The sequence below is a fragment of the Siphateles boraxobius genome, unplaced genomic scaffold (assembly GCF_051911475.1).
Source record: "Siphateles boraxobius isolate OS27281-9 unplaced genomic scaffold, OSU_SipBor_1 35, whole genome shotgun sequence".
Taxonomy (NCBI): Eukaryota; Metazoa; Chordata; class Actinopteri; order Cypriniformes; family Leuciscidae; genus Siphateles; species Siphateles boraxobius.
Genome location: NW_027508975.1, coordinates 5,462,794 through 5,486,344, shown reverse-complemented (window position 1 = coordinate 5,486,344; position 23,551 = coordinate 5,462,794). Strand labels below are relative to the sequence as shown.

The window sequence follows — 23,551 nt, the reverse complement described above, 5'->3', positions numbered from 1 at the left end:
AACATCATTCGAATTTGACAAATAATCGATTTTCTTGTCCCTAATAGACAACGTAATGCAGGGGAAACTGTAAAGTGAACTGCAGCAGTGCTAAACTTGCATCATAAAACTACACCACTCGAACTATAAATGTATGAATTAAACTCACTGAGATGTCGACAGTTTCTTTTCCAAGCATGATTTTATTATATCCATATATGTGGTTACAGTCAAATCATATAAAACAGTGAAATCGTCCACGAACTCTTCTGTCTTGCCTGCACTCGAGACGGTGACGTGAGCTCCACTGAAAGGCTTCTTTCCTATTGGTTGTCGCTCGCGAAAATCGCTTCTCATTTGCATAAAGTTGAAAATTCTCAACTTTTGTCGCTTGTCTTGACACGCCCACATTCTGTCGCCAACGGTCACTGTCGCTCGTGTCGCCGGATGTCGCCAGCGCTCCATTGAAATGAATGGGATCATGTCGCTTTGTCGCTGCGTGTCGCTGGCGGTGTGAACGTGGCTAGAGACGGACGCGATCAGCGCTTGTCATATATCACAACTATTCAGTGTTTTTAACTACATAATGTTTATTTTAGGTTTCAGACATTTAAATACATATAGTTTATAGCAAAACAATACATTTATAGTTTGTAAAATACACAATGGTGTCTATGGAAGCAGCAATAACAACCCATTCACTTATATTTCCCGACGGATTTTATTCATATCAGACACATAGTGTAAGTAACGTTAACTATAAAGTTAACTCCATTCTTCTCCCAGGTCACCGGCCATGTATTTCAGGGGGAAACTGATGAATTCACGTGCTTTAATAAACCCAACAGACAGGAATCTCTGAACTGCGGCCCAAACAAACATGACGGTGCCCATCTCACGTTGCAGATCAAAATCATTTATAAAGGTTTTTTAAACGACAAAACAAACTCACTTACACGTATTTGAGAATCGGAATAGAAGATAGTCGAAATGGTAACCAGGTTTGTTAATATTTAGAAATAAAAGCGCTAACGTTACATCTGTCATACAGCGCTATTTTGGCTGTGGTGAATCACGTGCCAAGCATGACGCGTCACCATGGAAACATGGGGGGGGATCGCGATGCTGGCTTAACATAGTGATGTCTGTCAGCCATCACGATGGACGATGATATCGTCTATCGGCACAACCCTAGTGTACACTTTAGAGTGCGTGTAGTGACATCGCCACTTACGATTGGTCACTTGTCTGTTGCCTGCCTACCAGTTTCTCTGTAGCTGGCCAAGCATGCTATTTGATTGATGTAAACACAAGTTAATAATAAAATTAAAATAAATCTGATCATCCTCCATAACACGGCCGCTATTTACATCTCATACCGTCTGTAAACTATCGTGTTACTTAGGCAACAACTGACACATTTGTAGTGGTCGACCGATATTTGTCTTTTTGATGGCCGATGCCAATATATTAGAGAGCAGGGTGGCCGATATAAAGCCGATATTTATATAGGCATATATATATATATATATATATATATATATATATATATATATATATATATATATACTTTATATTTAGTTTAATCATTTAATAAATTAGAAAAAAATCTTTAAAATAAACCTGTTTATACTTTAGATGGCAACTTTTGGAATCTACAATCCTATTACAGTATGTTTCACAAATAAAATTACAATTACAAATAAAATTAATTGTTTAAAAAAATATGAATGTGTGAATAAAAAGGAAGTAAACACTGTAACGGCACCCAGTAATGTGGTAATTTCAAGCGCACTGGTAATCATATTTTTTCAAATAAATACATTTTTTTGATTTTGACTTTTGACAAGGTAATGCTAATTTTACATACAGCACACAGTGAAAATGATATGAATATGACACAGTAGGCAACTGGATGTGGATATAGCACAGCATAATTTAAAATGAAGTATTTAAAGGTGTTCGATCGCGTCTCCTGTTTAGCTGATCTTCTGTTCGCATTCGCTCACTTCGCACGGACCGACCGTCTCTCGCAGAAACGCAGGCTACAAATGCACACTTCACACAATATCACAGCTGGATTCGATTAAATTTGCAAGGTTTGTGAAATTAAATGTTCATTAGATATTCAGAGATTTGTTTTGTTAGCTGCGTCAAAATAAAAGTCCCGCTTCCAACACATCGGCCAATCAGAAAAACTGATCGGCCGATGCCGATATTTTAAAAATGCCAAATATCGGCCGATATATCGGCCTTGGTGATATATCGGTCGACCACTACACATTTGTATTACATTCCAAAGTACTCCGTTATCACCCCGACAGTAGAAAATGTAACTGGCTGGGCCGGATCGGCACAGAATGGAACGGTTAAGCTATAAGAATGGTTTGTAACTATATAAATAGTTTCATTATTATGTTTTGGACCCCACTGAGCCATCAGTATTAATCTGGAGTGTGTGTTGGAGAGGAGACGGTTTTAAATGTTAGCTTGAGCTTCCCCACGTGGAGCCTCATCTTCACAGACAGCGGAGATAAGGGTGGCTCTCTTTAGTTTCGTTTCACATACCCGTAATAACTTCACCTTTCCACTGTTTCCTCTCATCATCGTCTTTATCAAACGCCTGCCTGACGCTTATCTACTGTCTGGAGCTGAGAGTGGCCCCTACACGGCGAAATGCCACAGCCGTGTGTGTGTGTGCGAGAAAGAGAAATGTAGATGCAAGAAGTGTAATGGAATATTTCATGGTGTGCTGGGCTCTGAGTCTGTTAAAAGTAGAAAATTGTATTTTTTTTTTGTGTGAGGGTGTTTTGATGTGTAGCATTTGTTGCTTTCCTGAAATCAGCCTGTTTTTTTTGGAATGCACTAAAAGTGTATTTGTGTATTAGTCATTCAGATGTCCACAGGTTTGTGTACGCCTTTGGATTTGTACACGTTAGTCCGTCCGCACGTGCGTGTGTGTGTGTGCGCTAACAGACAGAGCTGCCCAACTTGTCCTTGTCTTATCTTATCTCCCGCCTTGCTGCGGTTTTATCTGCCACAGCTGTGCGAGTCTCTGGAGGACCTGCAGAATGTCAATGGCCAGCTGAGGACCGAGGGCCAAGCCATATGGAGCATGATGGGGGGGATCCTTGGACAGGTACGGCTTACCTTCAACTGCCTCATTCTTTCTCTCCCCTGTCCATCTTCATTCCGCCCCATCCCATCCTTGATCCAGCTGTACGCCTCATCTATCACAGCTCCAGTGAGCTTACATCCCGCCCTGATACAAACTGCTTGCTTCAAGTGCACTGATCAGGCTGGGATACTTTAAAGGGCCCATATTCATAGCCTTTTTTTTCCGAATACCATTTTTAATGTTATTCAAGGTGTCTTACAACATTCAAAGTATTTTTTGTTTTGTTTTTCTTAACCATTTTCCACCGATGAAAATTGAGTATCATTAAAAGACTAACAATTATAAACTTTTTTCTTTTTTTTTTCCTTTATGATCTCCATTTCATAAAACTGTGTTTACATGTTGACACCTAAAAATAATAATCTAATATTTATATCTTTGTTACAAAATTGGTTTTAAAAGGTCTTAATGAACATTTCTTTTCCTTAAAGGGTTAGTTCACCAAAAAAAGGAAATTATCACATAATTTACTCGCCCTCGAGCCATCCTAGGAGTATACAACTTCCTTCTGTCAGCCAAACACAATCGGAGTTATATTAAAAAATATCCTGGCTCTTCCAAGCTTTAAAATGGGAGTGAGTAGTGCCTGAGTGTTTGAAGCCAAAAAAAAGCGCATCCACCCATCACCTGGAGCCGTATGGATTACTTTTATGGTTAAGGGGGTGTAAATGATGGGATAATTTTCATTTTTGGGTGAACTAACCCTTTAACAGCTATCCTGAAACAACCTGGCTAATGTTTTCACTTGAACTACTGGCATAGTGCACACAAAGTATAACTTTTTTTGCAGCTTAGTTTCCATAAACGGACATTAATGGCCTTAAGTTTTAACATTATTTGTCTGCATAGTGAATCACATTCTTTTTTTTGAAAGCTATATTGTGCATTACTGCTTATTAACCTCCATTTAATAAAATGTGAAGTACATTGAGTCAACATCTCTTTGGCTCATGGACATCTTTCTCAGTTTTGGTCTACAATGCAGACACTTTGGGTGCTCAGACGCAACACATGGATCTAGCAGTTGGAGCGTATTGTTGGCAGAATTCGTCTTTGACTTCACAGTGAAAAGAGTGTAAAGAGAACAGAAATCTTCTCCCTGGATTTTTTTGCACCTGGGTAATGAGCTGTGATTGAAAGAAATCTAGATTGTAGGCAGCACCCCACTGGGTCGACAGCGTTGAGGTAATTCTCTTCGCCGTAATGGGCCTCCTGTTTGCGAAATTCTTTCATTTGCGCTAACTGATTGACCTGTCATTGGCCATGCACTCAGCCCTGACTCTGTAGCTAAAAGCCGCCAACCTCTCCCCTGCTCACTATGGAAACCACATCACCAAGGTGCGTCGCCATGGGTGACGGTCATTTAATGACTGCGAAAATGCGAAGGTCTGAAATGTTCCGTAGATCTCTCTTTTTGTCTAAATAACAGTCTGTACTAAGAATGCCATTTAGCAGGATATGCCCTGAAATAAAAATGTCACTGGCAACAGCAACCGTGAAAGGAATTGTAAGGATTCTTTGTTTTGAAATGTTTGTAAAGTTTGTCGGAAAAGTTTAGCCTCTTTGTTGGAGCTAAACGTTACTCAATTTCATGCAGTGTGTATGTGGAGAATTAGCGTAGACTAGGCTACAGGGCCACAAACAGAGTGAAAGGTTGTCAGTAAGGAGGTATCTCCAGTCCTCTGGGTTTTGTCTGGGTTCAGAACTGCAGCTCATGTCGTTATCTCGCTTCTGATACAACGACAAAACATTTAAAAGGCGCCCATTTGCATGCACCCATGCACACTTGTTTAAAACTTAATTTGTGTTGAATAACTGGTTACCCGGCTTAGCGAGTGTGTAAGATGGTTAATTAAAAGCATCTCTTAAAATGTCCTCTCGGCAGATAAATGCTGCAATAATGGAGCGAGGAGGTAGAAGGAGACGAGGAGAGCCGAGTGGTCTGGAAAAGAGTGAGCCAGTGAATCTGCAATGATGGTCATAAATCACATAATTAGAAAACGCACGCCGCTTAAGTAGCAACATCAGTCAAGGCGCCCCGCTCCTTTGTGTCATCTATCTACTACATTTTCGTTCCCTATCAGTCATTGGTGTCTGCACATAACCCTAAAATTATTGATGTTCTCAGGAGAGCGCCTCATCTCTCGTGCCACCTTGGGTGAGGGAGAACTCAAACTGGTGCACTGTGAAAGGTGGCATGAATGTGTCTTCAGTAGCTTATCACCTTCGCAAACTTGAGGTCTATTTGCACCAAGTATGAATTTGTTCCCATAAACAATATGACCTTCATAAATTCACATTGAGTCTGAAATATTTCGTTAATTTTTTTTTTTGTCCCTGAAATTGAAAAATTCTGTTTTGGACATGAAAAAAAACCTAAAACTTTGTATTATATTACCTTAAAGGGATAGTTCACCCAAAGAAGAAAATTCTGTCATTAATTACTCACCCTCATGTCGCTCCAAACCCGTAAGACTGTTTATGTTCGGAACACAAATGAAGATCTTTTTGATAAAATCTGAGAGCTTTCTGTCCCTCCATTGACAGCTGCGCAACTACCACTTTGACACTTCAAAAAGTTCATAAAGAGGTTGTAAAACTAATCCATATGAATTTCAGTGGTTAATTAAATTTTTCTGAAGAGACACGATCAATTTATATGGTGAACAGATTGAATTTAGGCTTTTATTAACATATAAACATTCATCAACTCAGTTGTGGTAAACGGAAGCTCAGGCATGTTGGCTTGACGTGCGAGAACCAATGAGGCTCATTCTCGTGTGTTGGCCTCGACATTTGAGCTTCCACAAGAACCAATGAAGTTCATTCTCGTGTTACGCAGCACGTTTGAGCTTTTACAAGAGGTTTGTTCTTGCGAATCAAGCAGGTTCGGTTGAGCTTCTGTTTATGTTCGCTGATCAGTGTTTATATGTGAATAAAAGCCTAAATTAAATCTGTTTATTATATAAAGCAATCGTGTCTCTTCAGGAAATTTTGACTAAACCACTTGATTCTGGATCTCTTTAGTCCTCTCAGCAGATAAATGCTGCAATAATGGAACAAGGCGGTAGGAGGTGGGCAGCTCTTTATGAACTTTTTAAAGCGTCAAAGTGGTAGTTGCGTAGCTGTCAATGGAGGGACAGAAAGGTCTCAGATTTCATCAAAAATATCTTCATTTGTGTTCCGAAGATCAACGAAAGTCTTATGGGTTTGGAACGACATGAGGGTGAGTCATTTTTGGGTGATCTATCCCTTTAAATTACAGAAAACTAGTTAACGGTGCTTTCTAAAACAATTGCTGAAGGAGTTACTGCAAATTTGACATCTTTCTCTTGAATCAACTGAGAGCATTATCAATATAGGCAAAACTAAAATATTGTATTCATTGTAGTTTTCATTCACCACTATAGAAATTTACCCAACTATGACGACTACGCTTTGAAGAACCTTGGAAATGTGAAACGATTCATTGGTGTGTGAAATTATTTGTAACGATTTTATACAACGTGTCCTTTATTTACATCTTAACGAAGGCTTCAACAATATAAAATCTAACAATGATCAAAAATCAGACTGAATGATTCATACACAAATCAAACTGATCTGGTTCTTGACATGTAAACAAGCTATTATTTGCTATGATGATGGAAAAAAAAAAGCACATTAACAAAACAAAAAAAAATAGTGCTGCTTTATGAATGATCAATCCAAAATATTGTAGTAATTTGTTTTACTGTTTTCTTATTCAGAAGTCAAATATTCCATTCAGATATCTGAACTTTTTCAGAAAATGACCATTTCAGCAGTGTACTTGAAAAAGATTGGTGTGAATTATTTGCAAAATTTTAGTATTTGTGTCCTTATGCTTCAACAATGATAATGAATCTAACAAAAATCTGAATCACAAATCAGGCTGAATGATTCATACACAATTCAAACTGATCTGGTTCTTGATATGATGTGAATATTAAGCTGTTATTTATTATATCTATATCTAAACTAGCGCATCAACAAAAAAAGCAATACTCTATGAACAATAATTATGACATTTTGTTGTTTTGCTTTATCGGGGCGTCAAATATTTCATTCAGATATCTGAACTTTTTCAGAGAATGATGAAAATTCAGCTGTGGACTCAAATGTGAATTCAGTAACAATTTACAGACAAAGAAAACTTTACTCACTAAGCTATTTAGATGCTGTTTTCGAATTGCTTGTTTAGAAATGGCTTGTTTTTTTGTTAAATGAAATATTTTTGATGTGGACACCATGTGTTAAAACGTCATTGTGGACTCCCAAAGCAGGTCCACCTCTTTTGGAAATTGTGTGAGTTATATGACCCCTCTCAGGGTACCATTGGGATTCTCCACAATCTCAGCAAGACTTCAAAGTCTGTCTGGCTCTCTCAGCAGATGGCCAACCGCCTGTTCGGGCTGTTCTGTGAGGCTTTTTTCTTTTTTTTTTTGGTTTTTGTTTTGTCCAACACCTTTCTTCTCCAAATAATATTCCCACTGAAATGTGGGATGTGGAGTGAGGGACTGGCCACATAATCCAGAGTTTGCAGGATGGGAAACCTGGTATCTCCTCGCTCAGCTCTCCGGTCTGTTATAATCCCGGCGGTGCAGTGGAGAGGGGCCGTCACCACGGGCACACTGAACTGAGCACGCTCAGATTAGAGAGCCTCTAGAGAGAAGCTGCTCTGTATTGCTGTGCGACCGGTTCCTACTAGATAATTTTTCTAATTAACCTGGACAGAAAAGATGCAGCACAGATGTATAGACAGAAAATAGAAAAACTTCTTTCCTGGCCACTGTTCTCTTTCCAAACCCCATCCACAACTCTTCACTGCATCTTTTGAAGTAACTTTCAAGAGAACTGATTTACATTATACTTTCATATTCATATCTCTACATAACATGTCTCACTCTAGTGTTGAAAGTAGTCATAGTCACTCTTCAGGTGTCTGTAAGATCTAGCTCATGCTTTCTTTCATTTCCCTTTAAAAATAAACACAAAATTGAAATAGTTTTCAGTGTACTGACAGGAATGTCAAGTGACCTTGTTTGACCAAAAGTACATAAAAAATGTATTCTTAGTTTTTAAAATGAGTGTGTTTCCTACTATTAAAGGAGTAGCAGTGCTTTGTGTGATACATAGCTATGATGGAAGCTATTAGGAAGGCTACATATAGAGGAAATGAGAGAAAAACAGACATCAATTGATTGATTTCTATGCCAAGAACACCATCAAACAGAAATGCAAAAATAATTCCCAAAAACCTTTTGTTTATTGAATGAATTGCATTTGTTTAGGCTAATAAACACTTTAGTTTAATAGAGGCTAAGTACCAAAGAAAAGTCTCTTAAAAAAAAAATGTGAGAACCAATGTTTCACTCTAAATTTTTTAATTGCATTTAATTTAAAAATTGCTTAATAGTGTACTGTTAGCAACCACCCAGAACACCTTTGCAACTGTATGGCAACATGATAAAAGTCATGTTGCATACTTTAGCAACTGTATAGCACCATCTTGGCAAACATTTAACACATCTTTAGAAATGACCTTAAGAGAAACTTTCTCAAGTTATGATGGTCTAGTTTAATATTATCACTGAATAATTTGGTGTGTCTTTGAAATATGGTTGAATTTCATTGTTTTGCTTTATTTGCAGAAATTGAACTCTCCTGCAGTTCTGAAAGCTCCCAAAGAGAGAAAGCCAAGCAAGAAAGAGGGTGGATCACCAGGGAAGTCGTCAAACCTCCCAGCTATGCTCTACAGGTTAGCTTGCAGCCGATACAGGGTGCCAGCAGGTCATTTATGACACCTGGGCAGTGTTATTGTAATATCATTTTTAAATGTTGACCTAGAGTTCATAAAATATTATGCACTGAAAGAGAGAAAAAGTGTGAAAAGATATCTTGGCTTAAAAACTAAATGCTTTAATGTGGCTGTGTGCTGTAAATAAGAAACCGTTTCATGTTCTGCATGTGCAGCTGTGGGATCTGTAAGAAAAACCAAGACCAGCATCTTTTACTGCTATGTGACACCTGTAAGCTGCATTACCATCTGGGCTGTCTGGACCCACCTCTCACACGCATGCCGAAGAAGACCAAAAACAGCTACTGGTGAGAACAGGACTGGGAGAGGGAATAGAAATGTGAAGTGCTTACATCTCTTAAAACATTAGTGCAGGGTTTCTAATTTATTAATAATGGCTAATAATTATAAAACTGTAAAAATTAAAATAAGAGGTCAAAGGAGTTTGACTTATAAAAAACGCTTGGGATTCCCTGCTCTGAAAGAAACAAATAAACTATAAAACGTTGACAATTCACTTTTTTTTTTTTATCTACAGCTGTCAATTGATTAAAAATTGTAATCAAATTACATGATAAATTAATATATGGATCTGAGAGCAAGATTAATTGGGGGGGTTTGTAGTAAATTTTTTGTTATAATTAATCTCTAAATTAACATGTTAAGTTGACAGTTAATTTTTTTTTAAACGTCTTTAGCAAAATCAAGATGCAGTTTCAAATTTTAAGAGTGGTTTTCCACTTTGTAGTGTTTCATAAAGTCACTCCATGTTTACTTTTGTAAGGTTATACTAACTGTTAACTTTCAAAATGTATGTGTAACTCCACAGTTGCGTGCGTGAGCTTTTTTGTGTTTTGTTTATTTGTCAAGCTGAGACCAATGCTTTCGCTGCTGATTCAAGTAATTCATTTAATCCATGAATAAGAAAGCGTAATGTCGTTCCGCTCTGCTGGATGGAAATTAGAAAGCATTCGAAAGATAAAATTGTGTAGGGGGCCAAGTCATACCTAATTACGGGCAACTGCCTGCCCCTGAGACAGTAATACTGTATAATCAAAAAGCTTTTCTCGCACTAAAGAATTTGACTATTCCTTCAATTTTATATATTGTTTGTGCGGGATACTTAGCATCCCTTTTGTTAGAATGAATATGACACGTCTGGTTCCAATGGAAAAACATGGGCAAGGACCTTGAAAGCCACTCTCTCATCTCAAAGATTTCTCCATACTGACAAATCAATAAGGTCAAATGAAAGCAAAAGAATACCTGACTCCTCTCTCTCTCATCCTTTTCCAGGCAGTGCTCTGAGTGCGACCAGGCCAGCAGTGATGAGGCTGACATCGCCATGGAGACGCTGCCGGATGGAACCAAAAGGTCCAGGAGGCAGATCAAGGGACCAATCAAATTCATCCCTCAAGAAATGAGCCCAGAGCCCAAGAAGCTTCAAGTGAGAGGGACTGTGAGTTTGAGCATATCATGAGCATCATCATATCACTGATAATGAATGTGTGTTAAAAAGCCAATCCTTGATATCGTGGTGCCAAATCTGGATGGGTTTTGCAGATTTCCACTAGATCCACCTAAAGAAAAAGTTGATTCTCTAACCACAGACTACTAATGCTTCACAATATCAGTTACGTCTTCAATGTCTCTAAAATGAAAACATGGCCCAGTTCTGAGAAAAAATCACAAATCCCTTTGAAAATGTTGCTGTAAAATGGGAATTACTTGGCTCAAGGGACGACTACTACTAGTACTGTTTACTAGTTCATTTTAAGCTTCGTCTAGCTCTTCTTGATTGGTGGTTTATCTCTAGATGTTTAAGTGAAAGAGTCATTCATTGACTTGAAATTGATTCTTTGCTCCTCATGTAAAACAGATAATTGACCTGTTCTTTAGTCTCTGGAGCTTTCACAGAGGTTATTGGTGTAAGTCACTGCTAGCCTTGTTGATTACTATATCATATTGAATTGTTTTATAAAATCACCTTGAAACTGATACAGGCATAATTAAGCCATCATTAAAAAAAAAACCTTTGGGACTGCTTTTTAGCTTTTCAGTTTTATTTGAACATTAGCATTTAGAATTGTTACTAATACTTGATGAGCTGCCAAATCAGTCACTTCTGAGGCTAGGGTGCTATCTTTGAAGGCTGTTGCCTTTGTAGGGCGTAGGAAGCAGCCTTCAAAGATTGCACCCTAACCTCAGAATTGACTGATTCGCTGACCTATGTTTATATGTGAATAAAAGCCTAAATTAAATCTGCTCATCATATAAAGAGATCATGTCTCTTCAGAAAATGTGTATTAAGCCACTCGATTCATATGGATTTATTTCACAATGTCTTTATGAATGTTTTGAACCATCAAAGTTTTGGGTGAATAGACTTCTATTCACAGAAATCTCTCAGATTTCATTTAAAATATCTTCATTCGTGTTTTAGAGATGAACGAAAGTCTTACGGGTTTTGAACGACATGAGAGAGTAATTGATGACAGAATTTTTATTTTTGGGTGAACTAACCCTCTAAGTTGTGTTCACATTTACAGTAGTTTGGCGAAATCTAGTCATTTCAATTAGAATGTGACTAGGAATGTAGAGTGAGAGAGATAAGTTTACAAGTTAAGAGTTCAAGTTGGTTTTCTGGATTTGCCTCTTTGAATAACAGAAAACTATTTGGTTTGAAAGGGATTTCAGTGTGAGCTGAGCCTCACACAACACTAAACTATTGACAATAAACAATGGACCTTTCTTGCCAAATGTTTAGCCTTAAGATTCCTTAAAATGCTGAATTTGTAGGCAGCTCACTATGTTTTGGAACGGAGCGATTATTTTATTGTCTATTGAATGATCAGGCTTGTGCACACACTACTTCTAGCTGTAGAAGCTGAGCAATGCTTTGAAGTGTGTGTGTGTGTGTGTGTGCGTGTGTGTGCGTGCGTGCGTGTGTGTGTGTGTGTGTGTGTTTTTCTCAGACTTGAGATAGGGCTTGTCTTTCAGGCTCTCCATGGCTTCGACTTATCACTGTCCTGCATTCTCTGATCCTGCGATAGTGCTCCGGCAGCCCGGCTTCCTTAAGGATGACAAAAGATATCCATCGGAGAAACGACAAGCTCTCCAGCCCTCCTTCATTTTGTCTTTTTCAACCTTTTGTTTTAAAGATTAGTCAATAAACCTCTCCCTGCCTGCTTTTAAATCGAATTAGAAAGTAAAGCGCAATTTTAGATGGCTTCTGCAGCACTGCAGCCGCTCGCCTTGGCTGATGGCTGTCAAAGTAGCTCACGGGAAGGTAAAAGGAATGACTTCCGGACGTTGTTTTTGTTTTCTGTATACACGTGTGTGAGTGTCTGCTTGCGTATGCCAGGCAGGGTTAATGCCTTTTCCCTTTAGTCTCTGAGATGCATGCCCAGAAGTGAGGCAAAGGCTTCAGTGGAGTGCAGCTGGATTAAAAGGCTTTTATTTTTCTCTCTCTTCTGTAGCTTCGGCTAAACTCCACCAGAGTTAGATGCTTCATTGCAGAATTTATCTTCACTTGCACTCCAGAGTGTGGCAGCAGCTGAAAGGAGTCCTCCTTTGCATTTTTAATGCCCTTAACCAGCCGGTGTGGTGGTGGCAAGCCTTTGTAAAACTGTGTTCTGATTTATCACGGCTAGCTAATCGACCCCCAGCCATTCCTTCCGTTCAGGAGTCAGTGGTGTTCGGCTTCGCTAATCTGCCGCACTTCTCCAGGCCCACTGAATACCGGCCCTCCTGCACAACTGAAATGGCTCTCATGACTGGTGCACACTTAGATTTTGTTGTGACTCTTTATTGGACTTGAAAAGATTTCTGCATCATTCGATAGACTGAGGGAATTGGAAATGTTGCTAATTAGTGGTTTGATAAAGCAAGGATCACTTTTCATCACATTTTCATCCACATCTTCTGAAGAGACCTGATCAATTTATATGATGAACAGATTGAATTGTGGCTTTTATTCACATATAAACATTTCATATCCACTCACACATTAGTTGTGGTAAACGGAGGCTCATACACGTTTGCTTGAAGTGCGAGGAACAATGAGGTTCATTCTCTTGTTATGCTGCACGTTTGAGCTTCCACAAGAACCAATGAGGTTTTGACTTACTTTAATGGAGGGTTTGTGCGATATCTAGAGACAAGAATATCATAGACCCTTAGAGTTGAGCTCTTTAGATTTGGCCTTTTAAGTAACCACCTAGCAACCTTCCAGAACACCCTAGAAACCACATTGCAATGCCCTGGCAACCACAAGAAGCATGGAGTTTTATGGGACAGGCACCACTGCAATGAAATCTAGTGCAATTATTTATTTATTTGTACTATTTTAATTTGATAATTTATAAATTTTTGCGACCAAATAGTCCTATAGTTTTGTGAACTTTTTTTTTATGATCGAACACGTTTTTGATTATTAGTTAACATGTTAGTCCTATATTGTAAGCCATTAGTCTTCTTTTAATTACCGCAGTAGGCTACTCTTTGTTACGATGCCTTTGTATGCACCAGTAGTTTTTCCAATCTTGTGAAAATTGATTCAATGTTTTTTTAAAGATGCATCATTGTGAGGTGTTTAATTAAAAAGTAGTTTCTTTTTTCACAGTCATCTTGACTCTTCCAAGTGTAGATTTTTGTTTACGTCAGCCCATCACCCCGTCTTCAATACTTTACCGCTACGTAGAGGCTCTCGATGCAGAGGACCACTGATCTAGCCTTTTATAGATCACCTTAATCGAGTCTGCCGTAATGAAGGAATAATGAAATAAATGAGTGTCTTTGTTTGGTGCCACCATCGAGGGAGAAATGGCAGAGGCATTTAAGTGCCAATTGGCAGTGTGGAAGCAGTTAGCATTTATAATGATAAGTGTTCCATCTGCTGTGTGGTGGCAAGCCAAAGGCGACAGATGGAATTGTTTTCACAATCTGTTTAAATATGTTGTCGTTTTTTCTTCCCTTTTTAAAAAGCCCCAGCTTGGCACACTCGTACGCCCGTTCGCATTAAGGTGGAGATGTTTGATTTGATTCGTGCAGTGCTGCTGTTGTTTTTCTCATGTTTATCAGCCTCTGATGGAGATGAAGAGTTGATCCAACGATGGTAGACAAGGAAAACGTGAGTGCAAAACGTGTCTCCAGGCGAACAGAAGAGCGCACTGTGGAGAATGAGTTTGGATACTCCATCTTGGTTCATGGCACACACAAAAATCCAATTTAAACAGCAAGGGTTGACCCAATTGCGGAATGCCCTTATATCTGGATAGAGAGGGGCATCGGTTAGGGCTGTGGTCTGGGCTCTAAACAAAGGGATTGAATCTCTCTATGTCACACAAGGGGGAGCCGGACTGAATGAGAGATTTGGATTAGAGAGGAGCACCACTGTTTGACATCTGTAGAAGCTACAGTGAGCCGCGAGTCACCAGCTGCTCTGCGTGAGCTGTTTACTCATTGAGACCGTTAAACTTTGTTCTGTTCAGCTTACTGCCACATGGCTTGAACAACACATTACAATCCAACTGAGTGGCTTTTCAAATCTCATTTTACTTTTATACTTTTTTTTTTTGTGTGTTATGAAGCCCTGAAGTGCAAAGTTAAGGAAAGCTTTTTTCAGCTTATGTCTCTGTTTTGCTACCTGCATCCAAATATGCCTCCTCCCTGGTATATAGAAGCAAAAAAAAAGTACATGAAATTAATAGCATGTCCGAATGCGTAGACTTAACAAAACACACAATAAGTCTTCACTCTAAAGAAAAACGTCTTATGCGCTGTCTATTCAAAGTCCCATTGCAGTAAACGATTTTATCCCTTAAAACATATCTTTGATACCACATTGACATTTTTAAATGTTTTTTTCCTGTGAAAGTAATTTCTTCATGCCTCAAAATAGCTTGAATGTAATTCTTACACCCTTGTTTATTTTTGTATACACTGATAGATAAATATATTCTAGTTAGTTCCCGCCTCCACCCAATCACACCAGCTCGGACTACCTGATCCACTCCGTCAGCTGTAGTAAACGCTACACGATGGCAAGTGGAAATATTGGTTTAATTCAGCCATGTGTTTTTGAACCAGAAACTAATTCAGAAGAAGAGGAAGAGCAAATTATACAGGCAGGCCCAGTTCTACGATGGTGCTTGAGGGTTTTAAGAACCCTCAAACGAAAGCTAGTGCGCCATCAGTTGATACTGTAATAATAGCATAGTGATGAAACCTGTTGGTTAAACGGTGCAGTGAAATGTCAAATGTTTCTATTTTCAACATGTTTTTATAGAGTTGAGCAATGTAGCCAATCATAGACATGTTTGTTGATCTCTTGAACGCAGAGATTATAAGAGATTCGTTGTGTAGTGTAGACAACTTTTTTGATTATAATGGAACTTTGTGAGATCGCGAACTGAGATGATGACAGCTTTTTAGTGATTGTAAATGGGAACTGTCTTTGCGCGCTTTCGTGGCTAAATAAAATATAATCCATTCAGATTTTGAATTAAAGTCGACACATATCGGTAATTGGTATGATAAGCCCTTGGCTTGACTACATTAACAAACAGCTAATAATGTGTTGCAAATGTTACAAACCATGTTCCTGTTCACCATCTCAGAGTCAGACAGTCGCCTTCTAAAATTACCATCCCCAGAAAGAATGATATGAAGAAGCCCCACCATTAGCCTTGACTCGATTGGTTACATATCTGTGATGGTAGGAGTAAGGAGACTGTTTTTGGTACAATGCAGTTTTTAAGGAGGAATTACTCAGCAATTGTGTTGACTGATGAATTTGCACATAGTTTGTCTTAAAACATATTAAAAGCACCACATAGACATAAACAACATTCAAATCTTGATTTTCACCACAGGGGGTCTTTTAATATAATATATTCTGAATAATATATACTTCTTTCATCGCAGTTTGATAAGATGTATTGCTATTTCAGTTTTATTTTGATTAACTGCACCGCCTCATTTATTCATTTGTTTGCATTTAAATTATTTATGGAGTGGTGCAGGTATGATTTGTAGGGCAATCGAGCATCACACTGGTTCCCTCGACATAAACCAAAGAGGATTTTTCCATAGGCTTTTGGATTATTGCAAAAAAGAAGCTCTGAGATCAACAAAAGTTTATGAATCTTACATGTTTTGTCCATCAAGATAATTTACACAGATGAACACAGCTTTTATTAATTTTGAAGCCTTAATGCAGTGGCCAAAAGTAAAAAGCTAAAGATAGGCTATAAACGAACTACACCACAGTCCCACGACTTCAACGTCACCACTTCCAACAACACTTTCAGTTTTTATCTAAAAAACATTCTCCTCGAAAGTTTGGGCTAGAATAGTTTATATAAGCACGAGGCTGCAAAAATAGACTGAGCTTTCATGTTCGGCGTGATGATGTTTAATGTCCCCGACATCCTCTGTAGTCCCATTTAGTGGTGTAATACTAATGTATTTTATGTCATAGAATAAAACATGAAAGTATTTTGAGCTTGTGTTGACCACAGACCTTATTTCAGCCATTTAACCAAAACCCCATTGACTTCATGACGATGGAAATGAAAGTGCTAAAATGCTAACTTGTTTCCATTTTTTGGCCTACAAATTACGTCATACCTGCACCAATCTATTAGGCAACACATTGTAGCAAAAAAAAAAAAAAATGAAATGGTACTCATTGTAATTAGCGAAGCCGTCTATGCTGTACAGTACCGCTGCTAGCCATTTTGGTGCCCTAAGCATAATTCCTTCATGATGCCACCCCGAGAAAAAAAAAGGTTTATTTTTGCCAGTTTACTTTAACTTTTTAACGCGCAATCCAACGGACCACTGAGGCGGCGGCGGCACCATCGTTACTTTCTAGAGCAATTAAATACTCTTGTTCCGCCTGTTTTGTTATATACATCCCTAAAAAGTGCCTAATATTTCTATACTGAAATAATATCGGCATTAGAATTATTATGACTATGATATGATGATTCATTTTTCATTAGGCTATTTTTGGTTTCCCCTCAGCACTTGGTGCCCTACGCACAGCGTGTGATGCGCGTGGTGGGAGCGGCGGTGCTGATGCTGTATGCTAAGTGTGGCGCATTGCACTTTTAATGGATGGACTTCTTATTTCTATTTTTGACGCACTGCACAGTTACTCCTGTAACATTATTCTTTTAGAAAATAACTTGACTATTACATCAAAGCTCACTTGCAATGTTTCTGACCTGCTTATTTAAATTCTAAATTGTCTTATAAATTCTACATTGTATAAGCATTTTTCCACTGCTCTAACATAGCCCATACACAATCAATGTAGTATGAAACTATTTTTGAGCGTGAAGTTGATTGGTCTTTTCTGAACGTGAACAGTCTCAGTTGACGTCGTGTCAACAGGTAAAATAACAAGTGACATGGCATGATTTGTTTACCTTGTGTACTTCAAGACTTTCATTAGTTTTCATTAGTTTTCCTCCTCTGTGTGGCTTGATTTTAAGTGAAATGTCTTTTGAATTGATTATTTTAAATACCTCATTCAGAGAGAATTCTTAATGCAAATTTTAATAATTTAATTCCTTGGTTCATTTTAATAATCTTAAATCATTTTAAATACAGTAATCTGACACTTGAACTGTTATGTTGTTCTTTCGAAAAAGTTCAGTGTGCCTTATTATGACCAAAAATCATTTTCCCTTTGACCAGAGAACCAGAGGCCAAAAGAGGAAGAGAACGTCCATTTACGAGGAGGATAAGATCGAGGTGAGCTTTCCCTTCCTCACCCCGCACTCCTTTAAGACTGTCTATCTCCCCCATCTACCTCTAATATTTAGACAGCGTTATGAAGGAAGACAGCTTGTGTATGTTTACACAGCAATCTCAGCCCTCTCCACTCACCAGCTTCATTCAAACACACACGGCGGTTGCCTCTAATAGCTTGCGTTTCCATAGGAACCATCACCGCGGGAGCGCAGACAGAGGCATTCGACTCTGCAGAAAAAGCCCAAAGCCGATGACACACGGACCGAGTGCACCACCTGCAAGAGCCCGGGCGACAATGAAAACCTAGTGAGGTGGGTAAGCTTGTGCGCTGCGCGTCTCTGAAGCATCTGCGCGCGCAAGAGCATGTTTGATCTGGCGGGGAAGAGGTGGGGGTTATATTCGCCTCGTGATTAAAGTTCAGGCTTCATTATAAGGACTCTGCCATGCATGTGTGAGTGGGAGGTAGCGCCGGCTCCACGGGGCCCTCTCTATTTGGCTGCCACATGTTTTTGCTCACTTGGTTTGGCAGTAATGAGCTGTCTGATTTACTGTCACCACTTGGCCCCTGGTATGAGGTTGCGGTTCCTTCAAACAGGATTATTTTAACGTAACAGTCAGATCCAGATCAATTATACTTTTTTTTTTCTTCTTTTAACACCACCTCGTCATGCTTTTCAATGCCGTAATATTGTTATGTTTTTGCTCAAATATATGCAAGCATGACTTAGAAACTTTTAATTGAAGCTCACATAATAGAAGTGACAAACAGTCGCCACTTCCGTCCCATCACGATTTGACATAAAGCTGTTTTGGGGTAATTAGAGAGTGGCCTGTCAGGTTAGAAGTACTTCAAATGCTTTTACAATGCAGATTAGGGGATATGCAATGTTTTGTTCTAGAGTTGGCCGGTATAATGATATACAGTATATCATGGCTACGATATAAAGCGTCAATTGTTTTTGCTATATCTTTTACATTGCAGTATGTAAATGTATCCGAATAGCACAGTACTACTTAAAGTTATTGACACTTTAGAGTAATAAAGAAACATGCATGAATTAGAAATGAAAAAACGTGCACGGAAAGCCACCATGACATCCCGTATTCAGCTCTATTTCGTGGCTTAATGCACATGAGTGCAAAAATACACAAAAGCATGTCAAAATCCCCATTATGTGGTGTACTCGCATTAAAACAGTCAGTTAAATCTCATGACTGAACGAGAACAGTTGGGTGTAAACCGGATGTGCATCAGTATATTGGAACCATACATTTGGTCTTAAAGTGACAGCAGCCCAATATTGTTAATCAAACAACAAAAGACAAAAAATCACTCGCTGTTCTTCACTGAATAACTTTTGTAGTGTATGTAACTTTTGTAAATATGCAGTGTTTTTTTTTTTACATTAGATTATATACATTTCTATATTAGTCTTTTATTACTACATGTTAAATAAACCAACTGTACCTGAATAAATTCATATTTTTGTTCTATTGTATTTGTCATATTGTTTAAAATTTGCTTCTCTGTTCTTATTTTTAATAACTAAAATAAAATAAAAATGTATATGACGTGATGTATATCGTGATCCGATCGTGAAATAAAACTTCTCATATCGGGAAATAAGATTTTGGTCATATCGCCCACTACTATTTTGTATTGTCGTGCAAAGCGGCTAGTTCGAATTAGCTGCTGCTTGGCCTCTGCTGTGGTGTGAGGTGTGTTGCCCTGACTCTTTCTATCTTTGCATTGAACAGGTTGTGAGAGCCGGGCACCACCTCCTCCCCTAGAAAAGGACAGATGAGAGAGAGACAGGGAGAGAGAGAGGCAAATTAACTCGTTTGAAGAGCGGCGTTGGGGAGGAGTCGCGGATGACCGTCCCTTCTGCCCAAAATGGACAGTATCATGGACGTTATCGTGGTTAAACGACGGTCTGGCGAAAATTTTCTGAAAGAACGAAAAGACTATCGTATGTGGACTAACATAAAAATGGTTGAGTTTGCACTATAAAAGGACTTTATATGGACTATATATGGACAGAATACTCAGTTAGCCAGTTTGGAGGCACATACTCACCCATAGGGCCGTTCTTTGTGGAATACAGGAACAGTGACACTGGTTTTGGGCCTTTTGCTCTGTGGATTAAGCCAGATTCTGGTCCTTTTCACCATCTTTGCAAGCGATTTGCTGTAATCTGGCCTTCTTCAGGCCTCCTGGACTTTCTTTTTCTCACTTGCTTTCACATTGGCTCTACAGCAACGCACACCTCGCTCTATCCGAGCTTACCGCTGATCACAAGACCCAATCAGCTGTGTTGACGAGTTAAATGTGCTCCTGAAAGCTAATTGTGTCTTCTGTCTTGCTTTTTATTGTGAATGCTCTTAATGCTTTTGTTTCATTACTCTGTGCTATTTTGCCTGTGCTGAATGAATTATATGGTTCAAAGTGATTAGACAATAGAATCAGTAGAGTTGTTTTTTTAAAGTATTGGAATTTGTCACTAGTTGTGGTTGCGTAATATTACTCAATATGGTAATATCCGTACTTAAACGTGTAGTTTTCCTTAGTATCAAATCAGTGATAGGGTTAAGTTACAAACACATCTGGATGTATTTCACCACAAAAGAAGGAAATTATATTTTATGTGAAGAAAATGATACAAGATTTAGGACAATTTTATGAAAATTCAGCACCTTTTCCAGCCTGCTTTTCATTATCGTAATGCTTCTGGATTTTTTTTATTCTTTTTACTTACATTTTTATTATTATTTAATATTTTTGTAATTCTCTTTTGATAATTCATTACCATAGTATGTGATGCAATATTTTTTTACTTTATTACATCTCATTGTTTTTTATTTTATTATGTATTAATTCTTTAACATTTAAATCATTACATTGATGACAGTTGAAAGGAATAATGTGCCAAATTCTTTTAAAAATAGTCACAGTATAAAAAAAATCTATAAATTGGTTTCATTGTTTTGCTTAAGTTTGCCAGTTTTCTTTTGAATTTGGGGTGAAATATGACCTGCAAATACTCTTAAAGGGATATTCACCCAGTATATAGAGTCGCAGAATGCTAAAACTAAAGTTACAGTAATTAGTTGTGAATGTAGTCTGTGTTGGTATTTTGGCTTGCTTCTGCTTGGCTGACAGTCATCCTCTTTATGTTTTGCAATGGCAAAAAGAAATCCTAACATGCTGAAAAAAACGCTTCTATCCCAAACCCTCCCTTCCCTAGTATTCCAGTGTATTGCACTAATGACAGTCTAGCTACCTAATTCCACGGCAGGCCTGGCAGCTGAAATCCGAGTCCCAAAGTTCCCACTTTGACAGTTTACTGTGGCATCTTCCCTCGTGCCATTGGGAAAAGCCTTGTCCCTCACGCCCTCTCAATCTGCTTACTCGCACTGAACCAGACACGACACTTCCTTCTGTGGGATTTACATATCTTTCTGTCTCTAGATGACTTCAGCTGCCCTTTAACCTCTGACCCCGCTGTATCTTCAGCCAGAGCTTTATCTCTCTCCACTACAGCTGTCTTACCTAGCTGACAGCATACTGTGTGTGCAAGTATTTGTCGAGGCACATACTGCATCTGCTTTGCTCAGATAATGCTGCAAGATGGAGCCTTTTAGATTACAGGTCGCCTGTTAAGTCATGTGATGTCAGTTTAGCAAAGTATTGAGCTCTTCTTTTTTTTTTTTTTCTGGCATAAGCCATGCTGCAATTTTTGTTCTAAATGTTTTGAAATTTAAATGTTTATTAGTACTTGAATTTTTTGTGCTTGACGTTTTTGTATTTTTATGTAATGTATATATCTGACGGTAATTTATTCCTTAGGTATTCTCCATAGGTAATGTGATAATGTGAATTTGCATTCTTAAGTGTTTACGTCCTGTGTGTATATGCAGTGTTTTGTTGCCATGCGTCATTTCTCGTGAGTGTGGTCTTAGTACAGTGGCATTGCATCATGCAAGCCTTAATAAACTTTTGACTTTTTCATATCATTGCCACCATGATCAATGAGTCTGAAAATTCAGCTAATGGATTGTGCAGGTTCTGCCAGCCACCATTGGCATCCACTCTGGCCCAGTACCCACCAGTTTGAAAGGAAAACAATTTTTAAAGTCACCATGAAATCATTAATTTTCCCCTTCCCTTTGCAACATCTCTTTTTTAATAACATATTCACTAGCATGAGGGCTGGACAATAATCCTTCCCCTCCAACAACAATCCAATCAATTCTTGTTGAACAAAATTAAGTCCATTCCCACAGTTTGTCTTGTTTCTCTTATACATACACACACACACACACACACACATATATATATACGTACAACGTATATATATTAGGGCTGGGCAAGTTAACGCGTTATTATCGCGTTAACGCATTTATTAATTAATGCCGACAATTTTTTTATCGCACGTTAACGCAGGGGTGGGATGTTGGTCAGCCAGCAAATAACCCACCCAAACAAGCAGTGGAGAGAGGCAGGTTCTCTGTGGTGAACAGTTAAAGGGTTGCGCTCCGTGAGTGAATGACAGGAGCTCTATGGATAGTACCTATACAATCTATAGATAACTATTTAGATTCTGGAAACGCAATAACAGCGAGCCGAGGATCAGTCTCTCTTCTAATGATTTGTGCTGCGCGTCCTTTATAAAAAGTTATATTCAATTTAACTTCGGCAACGAGCGGGCGCGTGCGTGAGGCGAGCATGACCGCAACAGTTTCACAGGAACGCACCCGCTTGTCGCTGCACTTTGTGCTCGACCACTTCACCTCACTCTTGGCTGATTTATACTTCTGCGTCTGACTTACGCCGAAGACTATACGCTATACACTACGCGTTGGTTTTCATTTATATCTTTGCGTCGTTGTCCGCGTTGACGCGCAATTACACATACAGAGGAGCATGTGAAACCCGGGGAGCGGTTCTAGCAATCACAGCGCTTGCGGTACGCGTAGAATTGACGTTACATTTTTGGAGAGGTGCACGTCAGGGTACGCCGAAGTGTACGCGCGCTACACAGCTACGGCGTGAGTATAAAGTATAAATTGTTTTTTTACTCTGTTTAATGGAATCTTACGTGGAAAACGATACTCGGTTACTAACGTAACCTCGGTTCTCTCTAGAGAGGGAACGAGTATTGCGTAAGTTTAGCTTACGCTACGGGAAAGATTCATCTTCTCGATATACTGAAGCCAAAAATTATCCTTAAATTTGTATAACTTGTCAACGCAGTGCAGCAGCTAGCAGACCTAGAGCAGGCCATCTCGCGTGCTCATTGGCTGCCCTGCGGGCAAATGCTGCAGCCTACCAGTGCGCCCTGCGTGACGTCACGCCCAATGAGGGGCGCCCACGCCTTTATAGCGTCACAGCCCGCCAGATAGGCGTGGCTTAGCATATAAAATAGGGGCTGTAGGCTGAATTCTCTGGTTTTTCGAGGACTGAAGCGAAGTCGCTCTTGGCGCGAGCACGGCCGGTTACGCAATACTCGTTCCCTCTCTAGAGAGAACCGAGGTTACGTTAGTAACCGAGTATCGTTCTCTTACGAGAGGTTCTCTCGTATTGCGTAAGTTTAGCTTACGCTACGGGAACACTTTGTCAACGCCGTGCGCGCCAAGCATCCACATGAGAACCCCGAGCTTGAGGGGAACCCCATAAGTGGAAAAAATAAGGTGGCCAGCCACGCAGGCCATCACTTGTACATAAGCACACATAGGGAATACAGAGCAGCGCGCCGGTCTGTATAGTCATATGGCACATACCCTACTAGTGCAGCTCAACCAGGAGAGCT

The 23,551-nt window shown here is 39.1% G+C and overlaps 1 protein-coding gene across 6 annotated transcripts in view; it reads left to right on the top strand.

The window, feature by feature from the left end:
- Window positions 1–23,551, top strand: part of phf14 (PHD finger protein 14) — a 101,581-nt gene that overhangs the window by 35,305 nt on the left and 42,725 nt on the right. For 4 of the 6 annotated variants that reach the window (XM_077196074.1, XM_077196072.1, XM_077196073.1 and 1 more), the window contains exons 11-16: window positions 3,023–3,118; window positions 8,830–8,936; window positions 9,152–9,283; window positions 10,272–10,434; window positions 17,685–17,741; window positions 17,931–18,052. In XM_077196074.1, coding sequence (XP_077052189.1) covers window positions 3,023–3,118; window positions 8,830–8,936; window positions 9,152–9,283; window positions 10,272–10,434; window positions 17,685–17,741; window positions 17,931–18,052 — 677 coding nt within the window. Of the gene's footprint in view, window positions 1–3,022; window positions 3,119–8,829; window positions 8,937–9,151; window positions 9,284–10,271; window positions 10,435–17,684; window positions 17,742–17,930; window positions 18,053–19,499; window positions 21,751–23,551 lie in introns of those variants that run through there. The other 2 variants (XM_077196076.1, XM_077196075.1) reach the window with 1 other exon arrangement.